The sequence below is a fragment of the Vicia villosa genome, linkage group LG5, assembly GCF_029867415.1.
Source record: "Vicia villosa cultivar HV-30 ecotype Madison, WI linkage group LG5, Vvil1.0, whole genome shotgun sequence".
Classification (NCBI taxonomy): domain Eukaryota; kingdom Viridiplantae; phylum Streptophyta; class Magnoliopsida; order Fabales; family Fabaceae; genus Vicia; species Vicia villosa.
This window is the reverse complement of record NC_081184.1, coordinates 153,322,619-153,344,037: the sequence shown is the minus strand read 5'-3', so window position 1 is coordinate 153,344,037 and position 21,419 is coordinate 153,322,619. Positions and strand designations below refer to the sequence as shown.

Genomic DNA, 21,419 nt, shown 5'->3' with positions numbered 1-21,419 from the left:
GATGGTATATTGGGATATATGATTGAAATGAATGATATAATGGATATTATTTTCTAAAAAGGTTGTATGTTAATAAAAAATTATGCAACTGCTCCACACGTACCCAATGCATGCATAGACCATTAAATTTCCTATTAAATTCTTCTACCAACATTTTTCATTTTCTTCCTCTAAAATCCCCTATAAATACCTTCCTCGTATCAATTTTTTCGACACAATTTTATATCCTACATCATACATATTTGCAAACTTGTTGAGAGGATGTCTTTGTTAACTTATGGAGAAGAGCATCGAGGAATACCATCAAACATTGCCGCATATATAATTGTCCAATTACTCATTATTTTTTAAAATTTAGTTGATTAAAAATATCATTGCCATTAACATTTTTTTTGGAATGTAAGAAGATTTTGACCTCGTTCACAATCACACGTTCCAGTCGATGAAATGATTCGTCCATATTTGATACAAGCGGGATTTGGTCATGTTATCAACACAACCTCATTCGGCGTTGATAGAAAATCTATTATCGCCTTATACGAATGATGGAGACCGAAAACACACATGTTTCATCTTCTAACCGGTGAATGCACAGTCACACTAGAGGATGTACACATGTTGTTAGGTTTACGTGTAAATGGTCTCGCAGTAGTTGGGAAAACAAATGTGGCATATTCTAAGGCTCAAGAACTATTTGGTGTAGAATAGACTGACACATATAGAAATGGCCAATTCATTAGAATGACTTGGCTTAAGGACAACTACGACGTTATTGAGTTAAACACAAATTCCACCGTCGAAGAAATACTTAGGAAAACTAAATTTTATATTTTATTACTTTTCGGTGGTTTATTATTTCCTGATAGTAATGGTAATACTATACATGTTCAGTATTTACCATTATTAGTTGACTTTATTAAAACAGGTAGATAAGTTGGGGAGCTGCAACTTTAGCGCATCTATACAGACACTTGTGTAGATGTGCTAAAAAATATTGCATAATTTTGTTAGTTGTGCAGTATTACTTCAGGCTTGGGGATGGTCCAGAATTCTGAGATTGGCGTCAATGAATCCTAATCCATTCCAATTTCCATATGCGACCAAGTACATTTCACACATTTTATTTTTTTGTATATGTTTATTATGTGTATTTTTTAATTAATGACTGATTCTTTTTAAGTTGTCTACATATGGGATGAATTACGGAAAAACTCTCCATCATTGTGCTCCTGGGGCGTTCATCAATCATTTCGAGTAGGATGATGTATTATCTTCAAGAATTAACTGCAAATACTTACAGTATATATAATTATTTAACTAACTATTTAAACTTATGTAACAGTTTACATGGAGACCTTTCTTTTGGACTTGAAGATTTGGGTCTAACTGAAAGTGACATGTGGAGTACAAAAACTCATATAATTTGCTTCATTTTTGTTTAAATGCATCTTTCAGATATGGTTAAACTCCAATTTAGCATTCGACAAGACATATTGGGTCCTCCATAGTGCATGAATGAGTATCACGGAAGTCAAGGGAAAGACCAATGACAATTCAGTAATTGGAAAGACCATTACAAACAAGAGAGTCGTCAATGGAAAAACCGCCATCGTACTATCTTACAATGTGATATCATGCCAGGAGAATGTAAACCGATCAGGGATTACATGGACTGGTATGCATATGTGTTAAATTTGTATCTATCATAGAATAGATTCTTATTTGACCCTCATAACCAACCCTTATCTTCAAACTTTTAACACACCCGACCATCAACAAGCATTTACACTCAACAACATAACTTTCACACCCAACAAACTTTCCTTAACTCCCAACAACATAACTTTAACACCCAACAATCTTTCATTAACACCCATCAACATAACTTTAACACCCAACAACCGTTCATTAACACCCAACAACCTTATATCCCAAGCAAACATTATCATCACCGAAATCCATATACATCATACACCCAACCATAAACACCATTCACACAACCTACCTCTATCCAACAAAATCCATATACATCATACAACAAACCACAATACCACAACTACTAAACACCCCAACAACAAATCCCTTTTGCCCAATCAAAACAATTTACCCCGAGTTCATCACAGGAGCATTACATGTCCTTCATGCATAGCTCAATACGTACCACCACCCAACAAAACTGGAATTACGAGGGAACCTAATTAATTTATGGCAGTGCGAAGGCGACTGGCTTTATCAATGAAAAAATAGTCGGCGAATTATATGACTGTGGATATGACGTGGGGCCTTCTACTCAGCCATCAAATGATGAATTGCCTCGTAGAATGTATAAATGAATTGGGCAAGCTTCTTACTGTGGAACCAGCCATCAGCTACACCGACCGGGTCAAGATCGATACTAAATATCGTTTATTACAATTTTATTTTTATTTAATAAATAAATAATTTTTGCTATAATTTTTATAATTATTTTTATCACTTAAATATATTTTAATTATATAAAATATTAATGTATTTTGTTATCCAGACAAACAATTAATTATAAATCATTTTAAAAAGTTTAAATTAATTAAAATCTATATTTTGTTTTAATTATAACTATTGTTTTTATAAATATAATAAATGGAAAACATTTAAGAAGCTTCTGCCATAGCGATGGGTCGAGCCTCTTAAAGATAACACACATCCGCCAATTGAATGAACGGAGTCTTTCTTTTTCACACCCATTGATTAGAACAACAAAATTGAATCCTATGGAGTACCACAGACATGAGGGTGTTAATACCTTTTCCTTGCATATTCGACTTCCGCACCTAGATCTCTTATTATGGTTTTATCGATATGTTCCCTTTTCCTTTGTTGGAAACAATAAATTTTGGTGGCGACCCTTGCTCATCCGGGTTAAGTTAATCAATAGCTTAATCTTAAATTTTCCTCCACAACACTGTGTTATAGGTCTTTTCTGAACAGACCAAACCCAAGGACTCAGAAGTCAAAGGTTCTGAATAGACCAGAGCCAATAGCTCAAAATTCAAAGGTTGTGAATAAGGCAGAACCTAAGGCAACACAGTCTATAATCTTGAAAGATTCACAACCTAAGACTGGAGGTAATTTAAGACACAAAAATTTTAAACCAAAAGTCTTGAATAACCCAAAGCCTTATTTAACAAAAGTTAAGGTACAAAATCAAAAGAAGTCCTCCAGAACTAACCCAAAAGGACCAATAATATTATGGGTACCTAAATGTGAAATTGTTTTTGCAACAGATATGAGAATCAAAGCAGCAATCATAATACCTGGACAGTGACTGGTCACAACACATTACATAAGAAAAGCATATGTTCCAAACCATAACTCTGAAAAAGGGAAGAACCGTAGAATTTGGAGGAAACCAAAAAGGGAAGATCATTGGTACGAGTACTATTGGTAATTCTTCTATATTTATTAATAATGTTTGGTTAGTAGATGGACTAAAACATAAGCTACTTAGCATAAGTCAATTTTGTGATAGTGGTTAGGAAGTAGTGTTTAATAAGAACAGTTGTATAATCTGACGAGTCCATAGTGTTCAAAGGTAGAAGGAAAGACAATGTTTTTAAAATAATTTATTTTTGAATTGGTTGATCATAAGGTACTTTGCCTTCTATTAGTGAGTGCTGAAAAATGGCTCTGGTATAGAAGGTTAGGTCATGCTAACTGGAGATTAATCTCTAAGTTTAGCAAACTAAAACTTCTTAAAGGTTTACCAGACCTTAATTATCACTCAGATGTTCTTTGTGGATCATACCAAGTAGGGAAAATTAATAAAAACTCTTTTAAACCAAAGATCATTGTCTCTATCTCTAGACCCTTAGAACTGCTTCATATTGATTTGCTTGGTCTTGTTAGTACTGCAATAATCAATGAAAAGAAATATGGATAAGTCATAGTTGATGACTATAGTAGATGGACTTGGGTTAAATTTCTTAGATCCAAGGATGAGTACGTCATATGATGTGTTCAGCATCTTCTGCATACAAGTACAAAATGAAAAGGAATCTAAAATTTTAAAAGTCATAAGTGATCATGGAAGAGAATTTGAAAATGATCTATTTGAAATCTTTTGTGATAAATATGAAATTCTCCATGATTTCTCTTCTCCTAGAACTACTCAACAAAATGAGGTTGCAGAGAGAAAGAACAAATCTTTACAAGATGGCCAGAACTGTGATCGATGAAAACAATTTACCAAAGTATTTGTGGGTAGAAGTTGTAAACATAGAATGTTATGTTCATAACAGAATCTACATTAGATCAATTCTAAACAAAACATCATATGAATTGTTTAAGGAAAGAAAACCTAGTAGATCTTATTTTAACCGATTCAAATGTACATGTTACATCTTAAACAATAAGGTCTATTAAAAAATATTTATGCCCTTTCATACTCGTACCCCCTTATGAGAATTCACCACTGAAGATATATGCCTCTCTAAAACAATATCTTTCTACAAGGTAGACTCGACCTACAAGAGTCTCCAACGCCACTTGCTAAGAAGAGGCAAGTTAACCCGCTACATGTCCTTAACATCCAAGTCTTCCAATTTCTTAACTTTACACATACAATTTTATCCTCCTTTGGATCCCAAGAAAATTGTCTTTGCAGCCTAACAATGCAAGCTTCATCTAGACTACTCACAAACCTATTCATACAAGTATAAGTGCCAAAATTATAAATCAATTCAACCGCACAAAAACCAGGTTGAGAGATTGGCTCTTCACTATTTCTTTGGTTGATAAGAATAAACCTTTTTACTTATGTTTTAAGTTGTTTCATTTCTTTAAATTTCCAACTTTTATTCTTAGCAATAAGGACACCTCCTTATTTTCCAATTTCATATTCTCTCTCTGTCTTCTCATGATATTCAACCAGTCATTGCTTCTTCCACCCTGATCTCATCACTAAAATGGATGATCTACATTTTAACCTATTTTATCATATTTTACATTGCACAACATTTTCACAAGCTTGAGATATCATTATTACATCTAACAACTTGCAAACCAATTTCATTGAACCGAATATCAACTTTTTCATTTTATGAAAATCATTTTTTCCTATTTTAGATATTGCCTATAAAATACTGTAATACACACATTCTACCATAGTATTATTTTTGTTCAAAATATGGACAAAGTTTCTTCATCTCCTTCTATTTTTCACGTGAGTTTCCTCAATCTTAATTTAATTTTTCATATTTTCTTATCCTTTTCAATTTATTCCAAGTTTTTTGTATGAATTAAACTCATTGTAGCTATCATTGCTAAGTAACAGGATATGGAGATAGAAAATAGAGGAAAAGGAAACGAGTTTTTTCCAGAAGATTCGTTTAAGAGTTGGGGTGAGTATGGAAAAGCATTTTTGAGGACTCCGTTTAGATTGAAAGAGAGAATGTTTACACGTTCGAAAGATTACATGGAGATTGTTGAGATGAAAGCTCGAAGTAATCATCAAATGAAGAAGACGCTTAATTGGTTGGATCTTATTTGGTTTGGAATTGGAGCTGTTATAGGTTCTGGAATTTTTGTTCTTACAGGTCTTGAAGCTCGTGAAGAGGCCGGTCCTGCCGTTGTTTTGTCCTATGTCGTCTCCGGTACTTCTGCATTGTTGTCTGTTTTCTGCTACACCGAGTTCGCCATAGAAATTCCTGTTGCAGGTTAGTGTTTCAGCGTCTAAACTTCACGTCACTGCAGAGACTAATCTAATTTTTCATGTCACTGCAGAGACTAATCTAATTTTTTTTTATCAGGTGGTTCGTTTGCGTACTTGAGAGTTGAACTTGGAGACTTTGTGGCCTTCATAGCTGCTGGAAACATACTTCTTGAGTATGTTATAGGATCAGCCGCCGTAGCTCGGTCATGGACCTCCTATTTCGCCACCCTCTGCAACCATAACCCCGAGAACTTTCGTATAATAGTCCTCAACATGAACCCTAATTATGGCCATCTTGATCCTATTGCTGTTGTAGCCCTAGTAGTGATCGCCATCCTTGCAGTCTTTAGCACCAAAGCTTCTTCTATGTTCAACAAAATCGCAACAATCGTTCACTTATTCATCATTGCATTCATCATCATTGTTGGCCTAATCAACGCCAACCCCGAAAACTATGCCTCATTTGCTCCTTTTGGTACGCGGGGTGTTTTCAAATCTTCAGCCGTTCTTTTCTTTGCTTACATAGGCTTTGATGCAGTTTCAACTATGGCTGAGGAAACTAAGAACCCTGGAAGAGACATTCCTATTGGTCTTGTTGGCTCCATGGTGATTATCACTATTATATATTGCTTACTTGCATCAACACTTTGTCTTATGCAGAACTACAAAACCATCGATATCAACGCGCCTTTTTCGGTTGCGTTTAGTTCTATTGGATGGGGATGGGCTAAGTACATTGTTGCATTAGGAGCATTGAAGGGAATGACGACAGTGTTATTGGTTAATGTCGTAGGCGCGTCGCGTTACTTAACGCACATCGCTCGTACTCATATGATGCCTCCTTGGTTTGCTCTTGTTCATGAGAAAACCGGGACACCATTGAATGCTACAACTGCAATGGTTATAGCCACTTCTTTTGTTGCATTTTTCACAAATCTTCGTATTCTTTCAAACCTATTATCGATTTCAACTCTTTCTATTTTCGTTCTTGTGGCGATTGGGATTCTTGTGCGCCGTTATTATTCAAGTGGAGTAACTACAAAAAGGAACCAAGTTAAGCTTATTGTGTTTGTTGTTTTGATTATTGGATCTTCATGTGGAATGTCTGTTTATAGAGCAATGAGTGATGGTTGGATTGGATGGGCTATTACAGCACCATTTTGGTTTTTAGGAACATGTGGTGTTTGGCTTTTTGTTCCAATGGCAAAGAAACCTAAAGTTTGGGGAGTACCTTTAGTTCCATGGTTACCTTCTTTGTCTATTGCTATTAATATATTCCTTCTTGGATCTATTGATAGAGATTCATACATAAGGTTTGGGATATGGACAGGGATTTTGTTGATTTACTATATTCTCATTGGGCTACATGCTTCTTATGATGCATCAAAGGAGGTTGAGAGTAGACATTGTATGTCACAGTATCTTGACAAGGAGATTAAAAGTGTGGAAGAGGAAGGTAAAAATTAGAGGCTGAGGAATTGGTTAAGGGGTTTGTAAAGTGAATGTGAATATAGCAAATGTACCTACATCAAAGCTGCTTATTGTAGCAAAGGGAGAACTTAGTTCATGATTGTATGTAGCTTCATCGTCTATCGATACAAAGATTTCGTTAAAATATTACTTCATGTCTTCATCCGTCTCAGTTTAAAATACTAAATCAGTACTATATGTTAGAACATGTCAAATATTTCAATATAGAAATTAATTTGAAAATTTTGGTTAAGTCATACATTCTTAAAAAAACCATATGTGTTTGTGTGTTAATCGAGAAAACTCTATATCACACATCGTTTAGTTTATATATATTATCAAACTTACTTTATTATATAAGAAATGCACATGTTTCTTTCGAAAATGTACTAAAAAAGTTTTTTGAATTTTTTCTTTCTCACTCTCTTTAATCTGCGTTTTTCGAATTGTCAAACGCTAACTTCTCCTTTCTTACTACTTGTTGAATTTTTCAAGTATTTTCTTGAATTTTTTTAGAGAACTATTTGAATTTCTCCTTATTTAAAAAATTATTTTCAAGTATTTTCTTAAACTCTTTAAAATATTATTTGAATTTCTCTCTATTTAAAAAAAAAATTATTGAATTCTCTTTAAAGAATTATTTGAATTTCTCTTTGTTTAAAAAATTATCAAATATTTTTTTATTTTCTTTGTAAAACTATTTGAATTTCTTGTGGTTTGAGAAATTATATTGAGTGGTCAAGCATTTATTTTTTAATTCTCTTTGGAGTATTACGAGTAGGGGTGACAAACGGGCATACCCAGCCCGCAAAAAAACAGGCGAGGCGTGCATAATTAAGGGTGCGGGTTTAAAACCTTCACCCGCCCTGAAAAAAAGTGAGTATGGGGCGAGGAATGCATAAAATATGTGAACAAGACATTTCTTTGGAACAACCTCATTATGTGGATAGAAATATAACTACTTTGACTATAAACATGTTTGCGCATCATATGGTCCATGTGTTAAATTGTTTAAGAACATTGGTGACAGTGTTAGACAAAATAAATATGCGAGCATTATCGATAGTCTTAGATATGCAGTTGATTATACTAGATTTGACATTGCATATATCGTAGGATTGTTGTGCATGTTTACTAGTAGACCGAGTAATGAACATTGACAAGCTATTAAGAGAGCCATGTGAGAGGACCATGAATCACGGTTTACATCATTAAAGATTTTTTGTTGTACTTAAAGGATACAGTGTTGTAGACTGAAACAACTTATCATATGATTTCAAAGCAACTAGGGGTTATATATTCAAGGAGAAAACTTAACTACAATTCCTTAGGTGTGGTTTATGCTATTTCCCAATGAAAATGTGAGAAGTGTACTTTAACATCATTTAAGGAGTGAAAATAGTAGAAAATTGCATATGTGTAAGAGGAAATTACACGTGTTTAAAAAAGAATTTGTTTTGTCCTTGCTTCAACACATCTTATACATTTTTCAAGACAAATCTCACATAAATCTAAAAGAGTTTGAATATGTATTAAAACAATGTTATCAATAAAAAATTAAAGACTATAACTTTGATTAGGATATTTTTAACTCTTTTAATAATACATGAATAAATGAAGTTCAAGTATTATCATATATGTAACGTTGTCGTTGTCCTATCTATTTAACATTATCCGTGTCAAACCGTGCTTTATAAATCAGCACTACTCCTTCAAATCCTTTTTATAAGAGACATTTATAAAACAGTTTGCTTTTAAGATTCATTAAATAACCAATATGTTTGATCTAAATATGCATTCATCAAAATGAGTAATAACTATCTTACCCAAAAAAAAATGAGTAATAACTATCTTACCCAAAAAAAAAAAAAGAGTAATAACTAAGACAAGGCTTAAGAGTATGGAAAAGTACTACACACTTACGCCTATATTTGCTTAGATCAATTTCAATCTTTCAAACTGAGACAAGTCTATTTGTCCTTTGAAAAGTCCCTGTAGCAACAAATAAATATATAAACACCAAGTATTATCAATAAAAGTAACATATGTTTTATCCTCGCCAGATTTACCTCACACATTGAATCTAAACTTCAGTAATGATTATTCCGTTTTCATCTGACATTGGACCTGCAAATGGCCAAGCTACGTGATTAATAGCCATGCCTTGATGATTTTGTTTTGAATCAAATCTAAGACACACAAAAAAGGATATAAATTATAAACCTAGTGCTATCAATTGCGGATTGCGATAAACAGAGGATTGTGAAAATCTCCATACAAATAACAGCGCTATAGCACCATTATAGCGGGCTATTTGACAATATTTTGTACTAAATAGCATTACCGCATATCAATAACAGTTTATCAAAGTCCGCTGCTAAAGTTGCTATTTAACAACATTGTATAAACGGATAAAAGGATATCCAATGACCTCTTATAAAGAGAAACAATCTGATTAAATTTGATAGGAGCACTATCTCCAACAGAATGGTTGTGTTGTATCTAGAAAATGAGTCAAATAGGAAGTATAACAAATAGATGGTCCGGAGTGAGAAGAACAGAAGATTGAGTAACCACAGAAGACACATGAGCATGCATTCAAATATCCAAAATCAAAATACCTAGATGAGATTTCATCCTCAACCATATCTTCAGCAACTTGAGGCAGAAGGGATCCATCAGGTTCTTCTTCGCCAAGCAACTCTACAAGTGAGTAAACAGTTACCCTTTATTTTTAACAATGAAAATTCAATCACACCATACATTGTGATTGGGCTATTTGCCTATGTCACTTTGAAACAATTATCAAACTAATGCAGGATTCAAAACCAAGTAAAAGGTTGCGAACTTCAAACAGAAAGAAAGCTCGGTATTTTACAATTAAAAGCAAAAGCAGAGATAGTTAGTTACCTGATGGTCTGATAATGCAACCATTTACAGAGTTACATGGGTGTGAGTCATTGGGCTCTTTGAGTGACTCAAAATCATCAACAATTGAATTAATTCTAAAACTTTTAGCGATATCCTTTTCAATGTAAACTAGCATGCTGTCTGCTTGAAACTCATCTTCCATCATGTTTCTCAACATAGTCTTGAAATTTTTCATTGCTGAAAAAGATCTTTCAGTTGTAGGCATATAAACCGGAAGAGTCATGATAATACGAAGTAGTCTGTCAATCAAGTAGTAAACTTCTGACTTTTTTGTTTCAGCCAAACATGTACACAATTCTTGGATAGTTGATAAATCATTTAACTTTGAATCTTGATGAGCATCGATAATGAAATGTTGAAGTTGACATCTTAAATCATTCTTTTCCTGCTCATTGAAATCCCTAGGATAATATTTTTCTACAAGAGTGCAAATATGACCAATGTTGAAAGTTTTGTAAGTATCCTTAGGAACCAAAGCAGAGCATAGAGTTAACAACTCCATTGCTTGGTCGCTAAACCTGCTATTCAACTCTTGTATATGTTTGTCAATGACAATCAAAAATACCTCTACTCTAAAATAATACTCTGTTGTGACGTGATCTTTTTTCTCACGAGAACGCCATGGTCTTGCTGCATACCGAGCATTGAGCTGAGGAACCTCGATAGCATTTTTAACACAAAAACATGTCACTTTTTTTAACAACTTATCCCAACCATTCTGTTTCATATTTTGAAGCATTACTTTGGTAGAACGAACTATATGCTTGACATTAACTACATCCGGATATTGGTGTTGTAAAGCTTGACAAAGAATATCAGTTATCGCCATAATATTCTTCATCAAATGCAAGATCAAAACAAACTCAAATGTATTCAAGTTATCGTAAGCAATAGAAGCATCCCCACGTTGACAATAAGTCGACTGTTCATCATCAGATAGTTTTTCTAAAACATAACATGCTGTATCATACATATTTATCAAGCTACAGATAGAAGAAAAATGTGACCTCGAACGAGTATCGCCAACTCGTTGCAAAGTAGAAGAGTAACTTGCCTCGTTGCCAGTTTCAAACTCATTGATCTCCAGCAAATGTGAAATTTCATCTAACTTGGCAGCTAGTATAATATCACGGGGCTTACTACAAGAACTGAAAAAATCGACAATAAAAGTCAATTTCAAAAAGAATTGTTGAATTGCATAAACTTCTGACGATGCACAAATCAAGGCAACTTGCAACTTATGCGCAAAACAATGAATGTGGTATGCATAAGGACACTCATCCAAAAACAATGCTCGTAAATCGTCCCACTGCTCCCTCATTTCGCAGGAACCATCATAACCTTGACCACGAATGTTAGAAACATCAAGATTATGTCGAGAAAGTACATGACAAATTTCTTCCTTAATAGCTAACGCCTTAAACTTACAATCTTTAACATGCACAATATCTAACATCCTCTCTCGTATAAACCCCTTTTTATCCACAAATCTCAAAATAACAGCCATTTGTTCCTTCTCCGATCCATCTCGAGCTCCATCAACAAGTATGCAAAATTTAGAATCACCAATTTCCTCACGGATATAACTTTTCACTTTACTAGAAACAATTTGCAAAACCTGTTTTCGGAATTGACTTGAAGCACACTTGGAAAGGTATTCGTCATCTTCCAACATAGCATTGGCAAAATATTCATTAAACGAAGATGTAAGAATTGCCATTGAATTAAAAGAATGTAGGTATCTTTCTTCAATGGTTTCTCCATCACCAGAAAAAGCACTATCATTAAATGTTAGAAAAAGAACTATGGCAATTGAACCTCTGAGACATTCTCGATTCTTCATAGTTTGATTTGAGCTTTGCACATGCATAACGTTCCCATTATGTTCATCTTGAAATTTTTCGAGTTGAGACATGAAAATTATATTTTCTTCATCAAACAAAGAATCGATTAATTGAGTATTGATCATAATTTTTGCGAGCTGCATGTGAAAAGAAAAACATTAACGTGAATTGAAAGTATGAGACAACATTACAAAATTAAACCTAGAAACTTAATCAGCGTTGAAGATCACAGTAAAATATAGTTAGAAGAAGAGAAGAATGAAAACCTAATGAAATGGTGTTGGCGGTTGAGCTCTCGTGCAGCGAGGGGTGAGTGATATGCAGCCTAAAGAGTCATATACATGAAATTACATTTGAAAATAAATATTATATAAAAAAATACGATAAAATATATTTTGTCACAATAGTATATTGATGAATAATATTTATTTTTTTATGATATATAAATTAAAATAAAAATCATACAAAGCATATGATAAAATATACACGTAATACTAGTCGATTTTTCTAAAAAATTAAAGAAATATATATTAGTTAGTAAGATTTTGTAACATAATGTTGTTTGATTTTGTTTGGTTCGGTTTGCAAAATACAAACTGCAAACCGAATCGAACCGTCCGGTTCTATTAGAAAATGGCTCAAACATATCCAAACTAAATGCGATTTTTTGCAATTTCGATTTGCTTCGGTTCGGTTTTGCAGTTTTCTATTTGGTTGGTTCGGTTATGAACACCCCTAGTGATAAGTCGCAGAGAGAGTGAGAGATCATGCAAAAGGCGCGCATTAGTACTTTTTACTACACATGGAAAAAAAAAACCTGTATATGTAGATATCCAAGGGTAATATTCATCACAGATACGAGTTGGACAGTTTAATGGGTATCAATGAAAAAATAAATGGGCATTTAGTTATTCGTTTATTTACTGATACGGATACGGATTTGACGTAATCGTAGTCTGTTGTACAAGTATGACTACTTCTTTTAGTACCAGGTCGCCTTCTGCATCTGCCTCTGCTTCACCTTAGATCAGGTCGCCTTTTGCATCTGCCTCTGCTTCTCCTTGCGGATCTATGTTTGATAGGAAACTCTCGTACATGGGCGGCTTCTCGTAGCCCGTCGATCAGGTTTACCACACATTTCAATTCTATCATGTATGCTTCTTCGTCAAAATGGGCTCATTGTCATGACGGAATCTTAATTTCTACGCACAGCATCACGTCCGCCCCGTAGACCATAGAAAACAGGATTTCCTTGGTGGTGGACTGCGGCGTGGTGTGTATGATCATAGTAACTCGTGGAGTTATTCTGCCCACAGACCTTTGGCGTCGTCCACCTTCTTCGAGTCCTTTGAGGATTACCTTGTTCGCTAATTCGGCTTGTCTGTTGGCTTCAAGGTGTATAACGGACACGACCTTTGTCTGCACGCCAAAATCCTTACATAAGTCAGTGACCAAGGTGTTGGCAAATTGGGTTCCATTGTCCTAGTCAACGGCGTCGGGGAGGTCGTATTGTCACATAATCCTCTGTCAGTAGATGCGCTTGACTCTTTTTGTCGTGATTTTTTCCATTGCCTCCACCTCTATCCACTCAGTGAAGTAGTCTACTAACCCAAGATATTCACGCCCCACTGGTAGAATGGCTAGGGCGAGGTCAACTGTAACACCCTCCTAAACCCCGCGGCAATTATATAAAAGTAAGAGTAAAACATAAAAACAAGGGTGCCACAATTAAAATAAATTAATTTATCATAAGTCAATTGTCATGCTACACTTAGGAACAAATCATCAAATTATCATAATCATGTTTCTACACAGCGGAACATTCTTCAACGGATAAGCATAACATCATCTATGCAATATCCCACAAAATAAATCCAAAACAAATAGATAGAGTTATAATCAAAACTCTATACTAGTGTTCCCTAGTGTTACAGTATCAGAGCATGACACTTGACGCTATACTAAACACACTGACTTATGAGTTAATCCTCACCAAGTCGAAAGTCGTTATCCTCAATCTGAAAATGACAACATGTAAGGGTGAGTCTCATTCACAATTAACAAATATTATTGCATCATAAACAATAACACATCATAGTTATATTATTCACCCAATTTCATTATATTCAGATTATCATAAAACATCCATCAATTACACAAACACCAACATAATACATCATTAAAACACACATCATACTCACCAATCAAGTCACAACAAATCATGCATATGTAATGAATTGACACTATGCATGTGGTACCAATCGTCATCAATTGGAATAAACCACCGACCGATCCAACATCGTCAAGATACGGCCCTGCCAGCACAAATTCCATACAATGGGAATTATGCCCTTCACTAATCCAACACATCATCTGGATACAGCCCTCATCAATGATTTATGAATGAATGCACACATATAACATACTTATTACATCTTCGATCTGATGAACAACATCGTCTCATACTCTAACCATCATCATCATCATCATCAAAAAGCATGTATATGTATCAGCATCATTCAATACAAATCAATCATCCTCATCATCATTAAGAACATACATGTATCCGCATCAATCCTCATAATCATCATCCATAAAGAACATACATGTATTCACATCATCCAAAACAAATCAATCATCATTACACAATTCTCAACAATCATCACATAATCATGTTTTCAAACACATCTTATATTGTCACATTTCATCATATATGTCAACAATACATCATCCATCAAACTAACAAAATATTCACATCATTCATCAAAACGAGCAAATCATGGTTTAAAAATAAATTCGAGCTACTACTCATTTCATCATTATAACACAAAGAATATTTCATAAGCTTCATCCTGCTCAAAACGGCACTTAAAACAGGCCAATGGTTCGAAAGTTACGCATCATCAAACTTTCAAAAAAATCACAAAACAGAAAATTATGCACACACGCCTGGTCATACGCGTACCATACGCATATCAGCAGAGGCTGATTCTCACAGAAAATGCTTCATACGCGTATCACTCCACCGTACCCATATCACCCAGCTCCATACGCGTACCGGTAGAAGGTTGTGTTGCGACGGGACAGGGCGGCATACCATACGCCTATGGCCCCTTGGGATGCCCCTCATATGTGTATCATACGCAAACCACCAGCGACTTCTACAAAACCCGCAATCGTATCAGTCCGTCTTCCACTCGTTTTCACCATAACAGTCTGCGATTTTTTAGTCTAAAACAGCATCTTTACACACTTTAACTTAAAGGATTCATTCAACTTCAACAATCTGTCATCCTATATCAGTTTTACACGTTAAAAACCTAACTTCTACTCAATTAGTTAGGAACCCATATTCACAGATTCAGTTTCCATGGATGAACACAGCAACACATCAACAATACTATTTTCATACTAAAACATCAATCTACACACTGTCATACATAGAATTCAATATAGGTAACGTCAAATTATATGATCCTCTTCAAAATTATCCTAAACCCCAATCTAACATATAATCAAATTGACCTAAACAATACATCTAATCAACATTATCATTTATAACTTGATAAGAGATGCTATCCGGAAGAGTCCTCTCTTACCTTAGCCAAGAATCTGGACTTTTCCCCTTCTTCTCCATCAAACCCGTAAGCCCTCTTTCTTCAAATTCAGCCAGAATCTCCAATCTTCAAACGCGCTTATCTCCCTCATCAAGAACTTCTCTGACACTAATTAATATATCAAATCGAAAGAAATTTTGTGTAGAATCCGAATCTTCAAGAATTACCTGATTTGGAGCTTCGAGCAGAAAGTTATGACTCATTTTGTGAGGGATGCACCATGAATACGAAAATGGGTTTTGTCCATGAGTCCTTCTTCTCTCCCTCTTAGGTTTTCCTCCTCTATTTCTCAATTTCCTCTTATTTCCTTGTTTTATGAAAACATAACATAATTTAGTAATGGGCTCAACAACTTAACACCCCCTCATTACTAAATACCACACTTGGCCCAAAGACCAATATTCCATAATTCCTCCAATTAGTTCAACGAAAATACTAAATAATTCTAAATAATAATTTAATTTCTTATTAAATTAAAATTAGAAAATATGGGGCGTTACATCAACAATTGGAGAAACTCTGCAGGTGCATAGTGAAGGTTAGCACGTCTCTAGCATTTATCACACTTATTGACGAAGGCAAGGCTATATTTAATTAGTGTGGGTCAATAATACTCTTCCCTGAGTAGCTTATGAGCGAGGCTTTTTTCACCGATGTGACTGATGTAGGCTCCCTTGTGGACTTCCTCGAGCACTAAGGTGGCTTTGCTCTCACCTAAGCACCTCAACATGGGAGTATCCCTTCCCATTCAATAAAGTTTTCCTAAGACCAAGGTGTATTTGGAAGCTTTCCTCCTGATCTTCCTAGCTTCTCCCTCGTCTGGTGGGAGTTCGTCCGACTCTAACAAGTAGAGTATGGGCGAAATCCAACTAGACTCGGGAGTGAGTTCCAAGGAGTATGCTTCCTTTGCATCAATGTTGGGGGAGGCAAGATTTTCGTGTATGGTTGTCCTATTTAACCCCATGGCCTTCAAGGTGGCTAACTTGGACAAGAGATTCGCCTAGAGATTTTGTTTCTAGAGGACGTGCTCTACTTCAAAAGAGAGGAAACGTGAGGACAAATGTCGTACCTTGTGTTGATATTTTAGCAGTAGGGACTCATTGGCGTGATATTATCCCAAGACCTGGTTGGCGACCAGGTGAGAGTCCTTTTTGGCTTTTAGTTTGGTGGCTCACATTTCCAAGGAAATGACCATATCAGCGATGAGAGCCTCTTATTTTGTTTGATTTTTGTTGGCGGTGAACTCGAACTTCAGCGCTTTCTCTACAACTATATCGTCTGATCCTTCAAGCATTATTCATGCCCCACTTCCCTTTACGTTAGAGGCGTCGTCCATAAATAACGCATTTTTTGAAGGGGGGTCTTCTTCGATGGGCGAGTTGAGTTCGGCTATGAAGTCAGCCAGAGCTTGAGATCCGATGTTCCCTTCAACGTACTAGATAGGAGTGACAAACGGGCATTCCCGCCCTGTTAAGGTCTGCCCCGCAAAAGCCCGCGAAAAAACGGGGCAGGCACAATAAAGGGGGCGGGCCTAAAACCTTGTCCCGCCCCGCAAAAAAGTGCGGGCGGGACGGGGAAAGCCTGCGGGCATTGAACCTTTTAGGCCTAAAAATAGTAAAATTGTATAAAAAAGCTCATGCCCGCAAGCCCGCTAAAAATGGGGCGGGGCGGACACATTAAAGGGACGGGCCTAAAACCTTGCCCTGCCCCGCGAAAAAGTGCTGGCAAAACGGGCTTTCCCCGGGGGTCGGGCCCGTTTTTCCACCCCTAGTACTGGATGTCGTATTCTGAGAGCTTTACCTACCAAGATACCATTCTTTCTGCTAGGCCGGTCTTCTTCAATACTTGACAGACGGGATAGTTATTTTTTACCAGGATGGTGTGTCCCTAGAAATATGGTCGGAGCTCTCTCGTTGTCGTGACAACGGCTAGTGCAAGCTTATAAATCTATTGGTAGCGTATCTTAGTGCCCTTGAACACTTTGCTTATGAAATACAAAAGTCTCTCTGCTTTCTCAAAACCCTTGCAAAAAATCTTTCCATTCTAAATCAATATTTTCACTCAAAAACTCCAGTCTTGTTTTTCATCACATCAAAAGAAACATAAGAAGTTGAAATTCAAGGTAAAGATCATTTACTTCATTCATAATTGCTCACATTAATCTTAATTTTGTGTTGTAAAAGTAATGTTCGTTTCGGAGATGCATTTTTGGATTTTAGATGAACTCCTACAGAAATGCATTTCTAGAATAGGTTTGTGTTCATTTCATTCTATTTTTAAATATTTTATGTTATTGTTTGCATTAGATATGGTGCACCTGAATGTTTTTCTAAAACATATTGTTTCTACAGATGCCAAACATGTTGATGTGAAGGAGGTAAATGTTGGCAAACAATTTACAAATGAACAAGAGTTTGAGTTTTGTGGTCATGTGCTCCAATGGATTGACACTGAGGCATCTAAATTGGGGTTTGGTGTTGTAAACGAAAGGCTCAGTAATGGTTTGGATAGCAGAGTTGTATTTGTGACAATGAGATGCGAAAGAAGTGGGACGTATAGAACTTCTCTCCGAAAATTTAAACGAGAAAACACCGGTTCGAGAAAATATGAGTGCCCCTTTAAATTGTGTGGTTATGTATTGCCAAATAAGAAAAGGAGATTTAATGTTATTGATGGTTTACATAACCATGACATGGGTCAGGGCCTCAAAAAATCGGGGACCTCAAATCGGGTGAGAGGTAAAAAATAAAATAAATATCAAGTATTAAATATAATTTTCGCTAATGTTAACATAAGTAATAACAGTAATCAAGCGGCAATTGCCATGCTCTTGCAACCCGAAGGACTTCCGTTTGAATCATTGCAGAGGAGTACTTTTCATCATTTTTATTTTTACTTTATCAACCACAATGGCAATGTGAGAAATATGATAATCTATGTGAGATAATTAATGTTACATTAATGGTTTCCTTCCACGTAAACTTCAAAAAAAAAAAAATAGTATTAATATAACTAAAAAAATCTATATGCATTCCATGAATCTTTTCAACTTTTTAAAAATAAATTTTGAATAACAAATATATTTAAAAAATTTATTATGTAATAAATTCATTTATTATTAAATTTATATGATAAAATACAATTCATTATTATTTATATTTAGTTCTATTTTTTTTTATTTTATAAAAATATGTATTATTAAATTTTATTTTATAATAAAAAATTTAATATTTGTCCAGGGCCTTTAAAATGTCGAGACCGGTCCTGGTGACAAGTTAGTCAGACTTCCAATTGCATGTTGCCTTATGCCGGAAGAGAAGGAAATCGTTACGGACATGACATTAAATACGGTGCAACCCAAAAACATAATTGCAACATTGAAACACAAAAGATCCAAAAACATATCTTGTTCCTTGCATTAGAGGATTGGTACCGGAGACAAAATAGATATGCTTCCCACAAATAGGTCATCTTGTAGCTAATACGTATGAAAGAGTGTGTATTGATCTGACAATATATAGTTTTTCGGATATATTTTTTCCGCTGCGCATTGCCCCACCTCCAAATCTAATGACCGTATTATGTGTAACATGTGGCTTTCAAAGATACGGCTCTTTGTTTAAGTTTGTTTGAAATTGAGATGCCTTATACCACCAACATCACCGAAATAGAAAGCTCATTCATCAACAAAAATTTGAGACGCGGATCATTTTTTAGAAAGGATGCAAGAGTTTACCAAGTTGAGCTAGATTAGAGAATCAAATAAAAAAAATCAAAGGTGGTATCACACATAGATATAGATTTAGCTGACGACACATGTTTCGATTCATTTTAATTTTTGTAAAATATATGCATTAAAAAAAAACTCAATACATTTTTAAGTTTTTAGAAATTTTCAATATTTTTCTTTTCAAAACAGGTTTTGTTACTCATTGTCTCTGAATTGTTTGTGTTGGGTGGTTCCGAAAATGCATTTTCGAACGCACTCAACTTTTTTAAAAAAATTAATGAAAAAGAAATTTATTGAGAAATACATATACGGACGCACCCAACATATTTTTTTTTAAAAAAAAAAATACTAATATGGTGGTTTCAGATATGCATTTCCATTAAGTTATCTGATACATGATAGAAGTTATGATATCAATATTGGCCTAGGACTTCTATAAGTATGGTACTCTCATATCATTTTTTACACTATTACATTACATCAGATCAGAATGAACATCATTTTGCATATGGCGTATGTCTACTTTAACGAGGCAAAGTCCTCTATTGCATTTAAGTTCAATGAGTACACCCTCATGCAAGTCTGAAATTGATATTGGAGAATCTATTACCATACTCCGACAAACAAAAAATTATCAAACTCGACTACCCGCTCACCCTCGATTGACAACGAATATAAGATTGAGTTCAGCAACTTTGGGCTGAACACTGGATGCCACAATAGCAAGATCTATCAAAGATATTGTTAGGATGTTGAAACTTCCACCTCAAAGTAGAAATGTAATGTTCTATTTATATTAGCGATTACATATATAATGTTTCATCTTTTATGTTATCAATTTTAATTTTAGCATCAATTTGCATTCATCTCCTTGACTCTGTATTTTTGTAAAATCCAAAAACGCACCTCTGTAGAATTTACATAGTTATATCTCCGAAATAAAATCAACCTATTATTTACGGTGTGGGTCAAAAATAAATATGTCGTTTATGTTTAAGTGTGTTTGGAGATGCATCTCCAAAATCGAAACGTATTTTGAATTTTTTACAAGAATATTAAGCAATCCCCTTAAAATATACTCTTACAATAATGCTACTAAAGAAAAAGCCCACAACCCAACTCAATGTAGAGAAATTAGATATATGAATCATATGTCTGTCGTTTGTAACGTCTAGTCAACAAACTGCAAATATCTTAACCAAATATTTAACATGGATTGTTTATGAATATTATATAATCAAATAGTCAGTATGACGTTGTATATATGTATGTTCCAACTTGAGCAGAGTCTTAACCAAATATTTAACATAAATTGTCTATGAACATTATATAATCAAATACTCAGTAGGACGTTGTATATATTTATGTTCCAACTTGAGCAGACTTGTTGGGAAGTCTTATGATTCTCTTTTTAATAGAGAAGATTTTCTATTTTTATTTTGTTTTCATTAACAGCATTCACTCCACTTTGGATCTTCTCCTTTATTCTTCTCTCCTTCCCTCTCTTAACTCTTAATCTCACTCACTCATTATTAAAAAACAAAAACATAATCAAGAAAGAGAATGAGATTAAGAGAGATAGAAAAGAGAGTATTCAATCCAATTTAGATCTTTTCCTTCATTTTTCTCTCCTAACATCTCCTAAGTCTATATCTCACTCTTAATCTCACTCTCGCTAATCATTAAAAGACAAAAACATAATCAATAGATGAAATGAGATTAAGAGATAGAAAAAGGGAGGAGAGAAAAATGAACGGGAAACATAATCAATAGACGAAATGAGATTGATAGAGAGATAGAGAGAAAGAAAAAGGGAGGAGAGAATCCAAATCCGTATTCCCTCTATTTAGTCTTTAACTTAGGAATAAACTCTCTTACCAGTAGAATTTCATGTGATAAACCATTGTTTTAACATTCTTATGAGATAAAGCATTTAGCCGAAATGTAATCATATGATCTCTCGTAAAGATAACCAACCTTTTGTACCCAAAAACTAAACATAATCAACCTGCATTTGAGAATCTTTTTTCTTTTGATGATATCAAGTTATAATGTTATAAGCAACATCTCAATAGTAGACTTCAGATTCGACCATCTATTTTTTTCCCTACTTTAATCATTTGCTACATTCAACTGTA

The 21,419-nt window shown here is 34.7% G+C and overlaps 2 protein-coding genes across 3 annotated transcripts; one reads left to right on the top strand and one right to left on the bottom strand.

The window, feature by feature from the left end:
- Positions 1-4,977: 4,977 nt before the first annotated feature.
- LOC131607833 (cationic amino acid transporter 1-like) lies at positions 4,978-7,415 on the top strand. 2 transcript variants are annotated; one of them, XM_058879790.1, is made up of 3 exons: positions 4,978-5,200; positions 5,306-5,693; positions 5,787-7,415. In XM_058879790.1, the coding sequence occupies exons 2-3, from the start codon at positions 5,315-5,317 to the stop codon at positions 7,154-7,156; spliced, it is 1,749 nt and encodes a 582-aa protein (XP_058735773.1). In that variant the 5' UTR covers positions 4,978-5,200; positions 5,306-5,314; the 3' UTR covers positions 7,157-7,415. The 2 variants fall into 2 exon arrangements, with proteins under 2 accessions (XP_058735773.1, XP_058735772.1); XM_058879789.1 differs by having other exon boundaries at positions 5,312-5,693; positions 5,787-7,414.
- Positions 7,416-8,956: 1,541 nt separating this feature from the next.
- LOC131607832 (uncharacterized) lies at positions 8,957-12,253 on the bottom strand. Its single transcript, XM_058879788.1, has 5 exons — positions 12,201-12,253; positions 10,070-12,071; positions 9,781-9,862; positions 9,229-9,286; positions 8,957-9,151 (listed from the first exon to the last, which is right to left on the bottom strand). The coding sequence occupies exons 2-4, from the start codon at positions 12,057-12,059 to the stop codon at positions 9,271-9,273; spliced, it is 2,088 nt and encodes a 695-aa protein (XP_058735771.1). The 5' UTR covers positions 12,060-12,071; positions 12,201-12,253; the 3' UTR covers positions 8,957-9,151; positions 9,229-9,270.
- Between the last annotated feature and the right edge of the window lie 9,166 nt (positions 12,254-21,419).